Genomic DNA, 11,428 nt, shown 5'->3' on the forward strand with positions numbered 1-11,428 from the left:
GTTTCAAACACATAGTTTACATGCATTTAGTCTTATTGGATTTAATCATTACATATTCGATCCAATTTGTGTATCAACTTAAGTTTGTAAAATGTATTTTTAAAAGAGTTACAAAATAAGGTTATAGCACAGATATTTATTAAGAAATATATTACAGTAATAACAAAATCATGCATTCTTCAACATGATTAGTGAGCCTGACGAAAACATCATAGCACAGGAAGCTCCTCCTCCTCGTGTTTAATCATATGCGGATCTATTTCTAATTTAATGTCAGGAACCTGGACCACAGCCTGAGGGACACTCGTGTTGTTCATGTCGCCCGGTGCAGGACCTGCTTGGCTCCTGCATATCCTCCCGATGTGCTTCCCAGGCCCCTTGTTTCTTCTCCTAAGAGCTCTTTGCCAGCGTGACAGCGGAGGCCTGAAGGAGCTCTGTGGCGGTGCGCTTGCTCCTTGCTGCGTGAGGAATACTTGAACATGTCTCTGCATGTCCTCCTCCATGGCTTTGAACACCAGATCGGTGATGTCTCGGCGAAGTTTCATGAGCACCATTTGGTTTTTAATCTGTCGCATATCTGCTAGCATGATGTTGACAAACTGCTGCAGTACCTTCTCTTTGGGGACAATTGCTGCTGCTGATTGATTAGAAACATCTGGTGAACCTTCGTCATCCTGAGGGTCAACGCTTAAAGACGCGGCGTCTGTGGGATTTGGACAGTAGGAAGGGTCTGAAGTGGACACGCCAGATAATAACCCATCCTCATCTGGGTCTTGCAGCATCTCATGAGTTTCCAGTGGGCTACCAGATATACTTCCTGTCCCTTGCTCGAAACTCCCCTCAGTCTCCAGCTCCACGTCTTCCTCTTCATGATCATCAGACTTGTCTTCCTGCAAGACAATTGACTGGAGAGTTCAAATCAGCAATAAGACTCTACAGGGGAACACGTTGGTTTCTACTACTTACTGGATCGTAATCACTTTGTCTACCAACAATATACGGCTTCAGGAAGTCCAGTTTCTGTCTCAGCCTCCTTTGTCGAAGACTGTTGACCCGATCTGGGTGCCATGGCACCCTTCCGTACGGAGTTTGCAGAGATCTGGACCTTATTTCAAGGTCAGGTACTGGTGTGAAGAGATGTGAACAAGTCAACATGGAAAATGTGACTGAAAAGCTGGTATGTGAACAAAAATGGAAAAACTTAACCTAAAATAATTCACAACAGTCATTAAAAGTCACATGATGCATATACTAGGGCTGCATGATTAATCGACAGAGGTTTTAATAAGTACGATTATGTAACCGCAAGAGGCTGATTTCCGATCATTTCAGTGACAGACATGTTCGCCAAACAGAATTGTTGAGCCTCGCATTTATTCATCTTTTGCTTCGAACAGGGACAAAGACATCTCGCTCTTTGCATTCTTCTAAGCACCTGAAGACGTTTTTTTTAACAGTAGAATTAACTGAACGCAGTGATCCCTCTTTTCAGTCATTCACAATCTTTGTCTTCTCGCGGGTGTAGAGCGGGGCGCCAGCTTTACACACACACACACACACACACACACACACACACACACACACACACACACACACACACACACACACACACACACACACACACACACACACACACACACACACACACACACACACACACACACACACACACTGGAAGCACGTACAGAAAGAGAGCATCCTTACTCGTGACTCGCCACAAACTTGCACAAAGTAAGAAAAATTAGGAGGAAGAAAATATGATTACAAAGCCAATCAATCATCTGATCGAATCACTTAACGGTATAGCTCGGTTGGTAGAGCGGCCATGCCAGCAACTTCAGGGTTGCAAGTTCGATCCCCGCTTCCGCCATCCTAGTCACTGCCGTTGTGTCCTTGGGCAAGACACTTTACCCACCTGCTCCCAGTGCCACCCACACTGGTTTCAAAATGTAACTTAGATATTGGGTTTCACAATGTAAAGCGCTTTGAGTCACTTGAGAAAAGCGCTATATAAATATAATTCACTTCACTTCACTTCACACTCTGATAATGAGCCCACGCTGCGAGTGCTGCGGACGGAGGCTTGATCGTTGCACTAGCAAAACAAACAAAACAGAACCAGTAAGACGCCGTGAAAGATGCTCAAAAATTTAATTTCCTGGCAAAATATGGAAGTCTTGAAAGCTAAGCAGAAGAGATATATCACATACAAATGACCAACATTGCAATAGGAAGAGAAAGTGAGGGGGCAGGGTTAGAGGAGCAGGTGGAGACGGGGGTTGGAGGCGCTTACACTTGTGGTTCGTACCAGTTGTACTGGGAAGTCAAATTCTCCGAGTTCCTAGTTGGAAATTTTAACTGGAACTGCCCCAGATGTCTGATCTCCTACTCGGAAAGTCAAAGAGTCATCACCACCCCGAGTTGGCTTCAAAGATGATTGTAAACAATAACACAGGAACACCAACCTGCCAACTGCTTCATGATGCTGTGCGACAGGCTGTGTTCTGAAAACTACTTTTAAAAACTAATTAATTATGGTTACTCGTTATTTTACAAAAAAAATATTTAATTACTAACATAATTACTCTTTAATAAATGTAATGAATTACTATGGAAAGTAATAAATGCGTTGCCTAAAAAAATAAATAAAATAAAATATATGGCATAGAGATAAGTTTCATATGACAGCAGTGTGTGCGTCTGTGTGTGTTCCTTCAAAAGGCGGTGCCTGTTGCCTAGTGACATATGTCAGCGAGGCCATGTTCAGTCTGAGTCTTACAGGCATTTTAGCTTGAGCTGGTTTTGTTAGCTTAGCAGGCGAGCAGCGGCAGTTTGTCGGCTCTGACGGCAGCTCCTTTGGAATCGTTCACTGATTTGTTTTACCTCTGCTTAAAGGCCTACTGAAACCCACTACAACCGACCACGCAGTCTGATAGTTTATATATCAACGATGAAATCTTAACATTGCAACACATGCCAATACGGCCGGGTTAACTTACTAAGTGCAATTTTAAATTTCCCGCCACACTTCTGGTTGAAAACGCCTATGTATGATGACGTATGCGTGTGACGTCAATGGTTGATACGGAAGTATTCGGACCCAGTGTTTCCCACAAATTCATTCATTTGTGGCGGCCCGCCACTAAAGAATTACGTCCGCCACAAATATAAAAAAATAAAAAATTATTATTATTTTTTTTGTTGTCCTGTCCAGCTTCTCAGGCAAATCATATAGTTGATGTAGATGCCCATATCGGCTGTTCAGATTTACTTTACAAAAGAGAAGTGTAGGATACTTCTCTTGTTGCCTTATTTGTATTTGACTTTATTAAATGTATTTATATTATCATTTGGTGCAGCCGGGCCGTAGCAGGAGGGGATAGAAAGAGAGAAAAAAGAAGACAGAGGGGGAAATTGTGGGGACAAGAGGGGGATTAGACAGAGAGACAAAAACAACAACAGCAAACACAACAACAACAATAGAGCAACATCAGCAAATACGACATGTACAAATATGATGGTAAAGGTAATAGCAAATAAGCAGTTAGCGAAAATAAAAAACAATACAGAAATGACAATGAGCATTATTACACTACAAATGGAGCAATACAAATACCAATAGAAATAGCGCTATTGATAATGAACAATACCAATACTTTACCTTTATTATCAACAATACAGTTGTTCAAATGCAACAATACATATACCTGTACGTAATGATAACTTGAGATACGATAGAATGCAGAAAAATGGAGGGGAAGAAAGAGAAGCAACCTACATTAACCTTGTAGATTGTTATAGTAACAATAGGTTAAGCTTTGTCAGTGTGCCATGTGTTACCCAGTTTACCCTAGGGCAACAACGTTAATATATGTTTGATGAAACGTGATTATGTGCATGAGTGTATGTATGCATATGTACTTGTATATGTACAGAATGTGTATATGTGTTTGTACAGTGAGTGTATATGTACACTATGTGTATATGAACAGTATGTGTATGTGTATGTTTGTATGATGAATGTGCGTGTGGATGTACAAACTTTGAGTATGTAAATATGTACTGTATTTGTATATGTATGTGGGAGCGTAGGTACCTATGTATGTGTGTGTGTATGTATGCGAGTATATGTGAATTTGTATGTACAATACATTTGACTCCCAGTGTGTGTGGGAGTCAGAGTACGGCCCCAGTCTCCCCGAGAGCCCAACCCACAAACAGTAGGTGTGGTGCCCAGGGAACCAGGGACCACCGCCCCCACGCAGCCAAGCCGGACAGCGACAGATTTTTCGGCTTTTGAATCGCTCGACCGCTCATAAAAGCAATGGGACTCTGTCTGTGAATGTAGCTTGTAGTTACAATTCCGGTGCAGTAGGTGGCGGTAGCCTACTATGCATTGTAACTCCGCCAATAGCACTTAATTCACCTTGTGGGCCAGAAGAAAAGAAGAAGACGACGACGACGAAGTAAAAGAAAAACGGACCGACCGGATCAAAATACGAGGGTAAGACGTCTTGGCAAACAAGTTCAAAAGTGGTCCGAACCGGTGCAGTGTGCAGCACCGACTCGGATTTTCTAAATTTTTATTTTCGGGATTTGAATGCATTTATTTTGAAAGGACAGCTGGAGAGAGACGGATCAGATGTTTGATGAAGCTCTGTGTCTATCTACCACCACTACTGTTTTCTGTTTATTTGTTACTGACTGTGGCAGGACACCTCTGCCTCTGTTTCACTTTATGTTGCTGGTAAATAATATGGTTGTAGTAGTAGGCTAAAGTTAAATTATTTAGTATGCACTAATTAAAGGGGCAGAGATTTATGAGACATTTTAGCTTCTATATTTTATAAGATCTATTTTTTGTAAGAACCACAATTAATAAATATATTTCAGAGAATAACTTATTGTTCAAATCTGTATATAAAAATGTACATAAAGTGTTATAATTATATTGTAAAATGGATGGATGGATGGATGGATGGATGGACGTTTAAAACAAAACTGTTATTATTAATTAGTAAGTATACATTTTTTGAGCCTTTTTAGAGAAAATCATATCATTGTAGTAAATTATGCAAATTACACGATGATGTCATGGTGACCACGCCCATAGCCACGCCCCCACCGCCACAGGTATCTTGGCAGTTTATGGGAAACACTGTTAGGAGCGTGGCTCCTGCCCCGCCCCACTCTGCATGGCACAGGAGGGGACACACACAGTTTTCAGCACGCACAGAGTGATCAGTAACACTTCCACGTCAATCACTTGTCTATTTGGTTATGATTAGGGATTAACTTTATTACAAACATGCTATACAGATGGGCAAAAAGTGTAGTCTAATTTGATCTGTTTAAGGATATCTGTGATGCTGTATGCAAAGGAGGTCACAAGCGTCTTCACTGTCTAAGGAAATTGTCATTTTTTCATGTTGACAAAACCATGATGATTTTATTTCATCAGGCTTTTATTGAATCGGTTTTATCTTTTTGTCTGGTATCATGGTTTGGAGAGCTGCCTCTGAAGGAGAGAAACCAATTAAGCCAAATAATCATGTGATCAAGTCGACTTATTGGTGAGCCTCTCCTGAGTTTGGAGTACCTGTACACCCGGCAGGTACAGTGGATTGCCAACTCAATTAGAGCTGAAATCTCCCACACTCTTTATGGTGAGTTCCAGCTCCTCCCATCTGGTCGGAGGCTTAGGGTCCCAAGATGCAGAACATCTCGTTATAGGATAGCTTTGTTCCAGCCGCAGTAATTCTTTTAAACAAACTATAGCTATATTTCACATATTTATTCATTTGTATATACTTATTATTTCATGGTAGTTTTATCTTACTGTCCTTTACTAACTTTTACTCTGCCTCTTTTTATTGTTCATGTGATTTGTTCTTTCATTCTTCTTTTCCTGGTCCTGGTCCTAGGCAGCCTGTTGAGTACTTTGTCATGTGGTGATCTGTTTTGTGTGGATACCTTTGTTTATTTTAATGAATATGCATACGCCGTCCGGTAAAAATAAAGTCCAGAGTTGCTGCAGGTTTCAATATGTCAAATTTAAGACTTTTTAAGACTTTTTTAAGACAATCTTGAAAATAATTAAGTAAAATCAGAGGTCTAGAATGAATTTTAAGAGTATAAATTAATTTACTGCTCTTTCACATTGGAAAACAAAATGGTTAAACTAACTAAATACACCAGGAGCTTCTCTAGTGTAAACTAATTGAAAAAAATATTAAAAGTTAAAAAGTTAAAGTACCCATGATTGTCAAACACACACTAGGTGTGGCGAAATTATTTTCTGCATTTGACCCAAAATCCTTGATTACCCCCTGGGAGATGAGGGGAGCAGTGATCAACAGCGGTGGCCGCGCCAGGGAATCATTTTTGGTGATTTAACCCCCAATTCCAACCCTTGATGCTGAGTGCCAAGCAGGGAGGTTTTGATTGATTGATTGAAACTTGTATTAGTAGATTGCACAGTACAGTACATATTCCGTACAATTTACCACTAAATGGTAACACCCGAATACGTTTTTCAACTTCTTTAAGTCGGGGTACACGTTAATCAATTCATGGTAGGTAATGGGTCCCATTTTTATAGTCTTTGGTATGACTCGGCCGGGGTTTGAACTCACAACCTACCGATCTCAGGGCGGACAAAAAATATTAGCAAACATCGTAACAGCCAATTTTCAGATTTACCATAGAAGTATTTACTTGCAAAAGGTGCAGTGTGCATATCAAGTGTTTTCATGTAACATCAACATTAGCAATGGTAGAGGAAAGCACAACAATATATTGTCTGTGAAAGGGACAGTTAGCATCTCTGCTAAAGTTAAATGATTAACTTTGGTAATGTTTTTTTCGGCTGTCAGAATTGAGCAAACTGATAAAAAAAACATGCTAACTAAGCTGTCAACACACAGCAATAACTGGAGGTGTTCGATAAATTCTAACCGGGCAGCACAGTTAGTTCCGCTGTGTAGTTATGTTAAAGCTTCCTCTGCATCGACTGCAGCGCATCGTACGAGCTGCTGAGAAGGTGATTGGCTGCAGGCTCCCATCCCTCCAGGACCTGTTCTCTTCCAGGACCAGGAGGCGTGTGAGTGGGATCACAGCTGACTCTTCTCACCCTGGACACAAACTAGTCTCTCTTTTCCTCTCAGGCAGGAGACTACGGTCCATCCAGACCCACACCTCCTGAACAGTTTTTTTCCGTCGTCCCCATCAGACTCACGAACAATAACAAGATCTGATAGTTCAGTTACAGCTAATTTTTATTCCTATTCTGTGTTATGTGTTTTATGTTGCACGATTGCACCAAGAAAAATTCCTAGTTTGTGAACCTGTTCTCAAACAATGGCAATAAAAACTATTCTGATTCTGAAAAATCTAAACATTTCAAAGCGAGACAGAAGTTTATGCATGTTTTAAATAAAAGTAACGTCAATAGATTTTAAAGACCTTTCAAAATCTTATTTAAGACCTGAGATTTTAGGAGAATTTTAGACATTTTAAGACCTTAAATTCAAATTATTGGATTTAACACTTTTTTAGACTTTTTAAGACCCCGCGGATACCCTGAAAGTCACTTAACACTTGATCAAATTTGGATGGATTTATTTTAGGAGTAAAATGCAATGAAAGGGCGAAATCCCTATTCGCTCATGTGCGACAGTTTTTTTCCCCCAAGTACCACGGTCTATTTACAGTATAGGCGCATCTGCAAGTAAATTTATCGCACAGTACAGCCCTGGTATGTGTTGTTTCAAAACAAAATCGCTACAAGGAGGTATATATACCAATTTTACTAACAACATCTCTAACGATAAAGGCATTAACTTAATAATCCACATTTTGTATAATTACTATCACTAATAAGCAGTATAAGTAGTATAAAACAGTCTTGTTCCACCTTTTCTGAGCCAAGGCATATTTTTTTCATTGAAAAAATCTAGAGGCACACAACCAGCAGAAATCATTGAAAAATAATAAAAATAAAAAGTCGTTCTCGCAATTGTTGGATATTATTTCAAACCATAACCAACCATGCATCACTATAACTCTTGTCTCAAAGTAGGTGTACTGTCACGACCTGTCACATAACGCCGTGACTTATTTTGATTTTTTTGGTGTTTTCCTGTGTGTAGTGTTTTAGTTCTTGCCTTGCGCTCCTATCTTGGTGGCTTTTCCTCTTTTGTTGGTACTTTCCTGTAGCAGTTTCATGTCTTCCTTGACAATATTCCCCGCACCTGCTTTGTTTTAGCAATCAAGACTATGTAAGTTGTGCGGACGCTATCCTTCTTTGTGGGGACATTGTTGATTGTCATGTCATGTACGGATGTACATTGTGGACGGCGTCTGCTCCACACGCTGTAAGTCTTTGCTGTCGTCCAGCATTCTGTTATTGTCTACTTTTCAGCCAGTTCAGTTTTACTTTCGTTTTGCATAACCATCCCTAAGCTTCAATTCCTTTTCTTAGCGGCACTTGCCTCTTATTTATTTTAAGTGTTAGATACCTTTTTACCTACACACTGCCTCCCGCATATTGTGATCACCACAAACCATGTTTCCAACATCTACAAAGCAATTAGCTACCTGCTGCCACCTACTGATATAATGATAAATGGGTTATACTTGTATACTCAAGGTACTCAAAGCGCTTTGACAGTATTTCCACATTCACCCATTCACACACTGATGGCGGGAGCTGCCATGCAAGGCGCTAACCAGCACCCATCAGGAGCAAGGGTGAAGTGTCTTGCCCAAGGACACAACGGACGTGACTAGGATGGTAGAAGGTGGGGATTGAACCCCAGTATTCAGCAACCCTCTGATTGCTGGCACGGCCACTCTACCAACTTCGCCACGCCGTCCCCCGGAAGAGTATTACACGGTTACTCTGCCGAGCTCTAGACAGCACAGACACTCAACAACGGCACATTTGCGGATTATAGTTACTGGTTTGCAAAAAATATTTTTAACCCAATTAGTTGAAATTACATAATCTCCCACAGCCCACCAGACTGTATCACACTAGTGTGCCGTGGCACAGTGGTTTAAAAACACTTGTCTAAAACACGGAAGTGTTGCCTCTATCTTAACACAGCACATACTGTAGCTCCGCCCCATCTGAAGACATGCTGGCTCTCGCGGCAAGGGAGACAAAATATTTTTAGGGGTACAGAATCTTGCACTCATTGGTTTCCATTGACAATCACATCAACATTACACAGCAGCACAACTGTCACCTCCTGGTACCCTAGCACCTCCAAATCCCCCAAATCTAGACTCCAAACATCCCAGCACCTCCAAATCCCTCAAATCTAGACTCCATACATCCCAGAACAAGCTACTCAGATTACTTCTAGACCTCCACCCCAGATCACACCTCACTCCTACCCACTTCTCCAAAGTGGGCTGGCTCAGGGTGGAGTACAGAGTAAAACAACTTGCACTGAGCCTAGTCTCTAAAATCCGCTACACCTCCCTGATACCCAAGTACATGTCAAACTACTTCCTTAACGTAAATGACCACCATAACCACAACACCAGGGGGAGCTCCACTAACCACGTTAAACCCATATTCCGAACTAACAAAGGTCTTAACTCATTCTCTTTCTATGCCACATCAATATGGAATGCACTCCCAACAGGTGTAAAAGAAAGGGCATCTCTATCCTCCTTCAAAGCCGCACTAAAAGAACACCTCCAGGCAACTACAACCCTAAACTAACACCCTCCCTTCCACATAATACCTCTTCGGATTATAAATAATCAAATGTAAACAATCAAATGTAGACACTTTTTCTTATACTTTCTGATCTCTCACTCTATGTCCACTACTTGCTATACATATCCTACCAAGTCAGTCCTACACTGTTTCAATATCCATTTCTCTGATGATGCAATTGTTGATGCTGATTGTTGATGACTGAAGTGTTGATACCAACCAAACCTACCCCCCCCCCCCCATATCCCACGCCCCGGATTGTAAATAATGTAAATAATTCAATGTATATACTCTGATGATTATCTTGTGTGATGACTGTATTATGATGTTAGTATATATTTGATAGTATATATCTCTATCATTAATCAATTTAACTGGACCCCGACTTAAACAAGTTGAAAGCCGCAGTAATTATCGGTAGGTTGTGAGTTCAAACCAGAGTCATACCAAAGACTATACAAATAGGACCTATTACCTACCATGAATTGATTAACGTGTACCCCGACTTAAAGAAGTTGAAAAACTTATTCGGGTGTTACCATTTAGTGATTATTGTACGGAATATGTACTTCACTGTGCAATCTACTAATAAAAGTTTCAATCAATCAATCAAGCGTACCAACGCCACAGATACATTCCAGTTCCGTGGGACACACTGGACTGCTTTAACACATTCTCAAAACGGCATTGTATGTCTCGTAAGTAGAACAAATATACCAGGTAAAGACCTAACACAAGTAAATGTTTAGCATGCGAATAGAAACAACATTTCTCTTACTAGGTACGGTTGTCTCGGCGAGGTCAGGGTGGTGGCGGAAAAGGTGGCTGTGCATGTTGGTCGTGCCGCCCGTGTAGGGTATTTGCAGGAGACACATCTTACATACTGTAAAGTTTTTATCCACCTTTGTCCCATCCACGCTGTAAAAGCCAAAGTGAGTCCACACTTTGGATTTAAACGTTGCTGGTGCATCTTTAATAATAAGTTTATGGCTCGAGTCCGCCATGATAAGCGTCGTTTGTTGTTTTTTTTTTTCTTCTTCTGTGACTTCGACACTACTCAATCGTCACCCACTGGCGCGAGGAGCGCCTCTTAGAGGACATTTCAAGAAGTGACTCGACTCAAAAGGAGCAACATGGAAACAGTTACGGCTGCAAAATAACAGGAACAGCAGAAAGTTATGTACACGTTTCACTTTTAGATCTCAATGCAAATAACTGTGGTGCGTTCAAAGACCCTGGATTACATGATTATATATATACACATTCTAGCCATTTTATATTGAATTTGAAAATATTGTGTATATATATTAGTGTATTTTTTTAAACAAACCCAAATTGCTTAGGGGACTTTATCTAGTTATGTTCTAGATATGTTTATCCCATCTTTAAAAAGTCAGAAACCTATGGAGTTCGTCTATGTTTAAAAAAAAATCGGATTTCAACCAAATTCGTGCAATATTTATTTTTTATTGCATGTAAAGTGTACAACAATTTCAAATAAAAAAGCAAGAAACGTATTGGTATCAGCAGCACTGGCCCTGTATTTTCTTAATATTGGATCGATTCCAAAATGGGCAGTTTTGCCCACTTCAATCCGAAACGGGGGATGCTGTCTTTTTATTTAATTTAATTGTATTTTTTGTAATTTAATTTAATTTTAATTTTTTTTGGCGATGCCGTCTTTTTTCTATTTTC

At 40.4% G+C, this 11,428-nt stretch overlaps 1 protein-coding gene across 2 annotated transcripts; it reads right to left on the reverse strand.

Annotated features, from left to right (window-relative positions):
• Positions 1-121: 121 nt before the first annotated feature.
• On the reverse strand, positions 122-10,826 carry LOC133663366 (uncharacterized). 2 transcript variants are annotated; one of them, XM_062067786.1, is made up of 3 exons: positions 10,512-10,826; positions 967-1,124; positions 122-905 (listed from the first exon to the last, which is right to left on the reverse strand). In XM_062067786.1, exons 1-3 carry the CDS (start codon positions 10,735-10,737, stop codon positions 210-212), a joined length of 1,080 nt encoding a protein of 359 aa, XP_061923770.1. In that variant the 5' UTR covers positions 10,738-10,826; the 3' UTR covers positions 122-209. The 2 variants fall into 2 exon arrangements, with proteins under 2 accessions (XP_061923770.1, XP_061923771.1); XM_062067787.1 differs by having other exon boundaries at positions 122-890; positions 10,512-10,820.
• Between the last annotated feature and the right edge of the window lie 602 nt (positions 10,827-11,428).

This window comes from Entelurus aequoreus, linkage group LG13 (assembly GCF_033978785.1).
Source record: "Entelurus aequoreus isolate RoL-2023_Sb linkage group LG13, RoL_Eaeq_v1.1, whole genome shotgun sequence".
Classification (NCBI taxonomy): Eukaryota; Metazoa; Chordata; class Actinopteri; order Syngnathiformes; family Syngnathidae; genus Entelurus; species Entelurus aequoreus.

What these genes read in the sequence shown, in the direction of transcription:
- LOC133663366 (XM_062067786.1), bottom strand. Translation starts at nt 10,737, where the DNA reads ATGGCGGACTCGAGCCATAAACTTATTATTAAAGATGCACCAGCAACG. An exon ending in CGCCGAGACAACCGTACCTA is followed by an intron (nt 1,125 to 10,511) that starts GTAAGAGAAATG and finishes TCTTCACACCAG; the next exon opens with TACCTGACCTTGAAATAAGG. An exon ending in GACAAAGTGATTACGATCCA is followed by an intron (nt 906 to 966) that starts GTAAGTAGTAGA and finishes TGAACTCTCCAG; the next exon opens with TCAATTGTCTTGCAGGAAGA.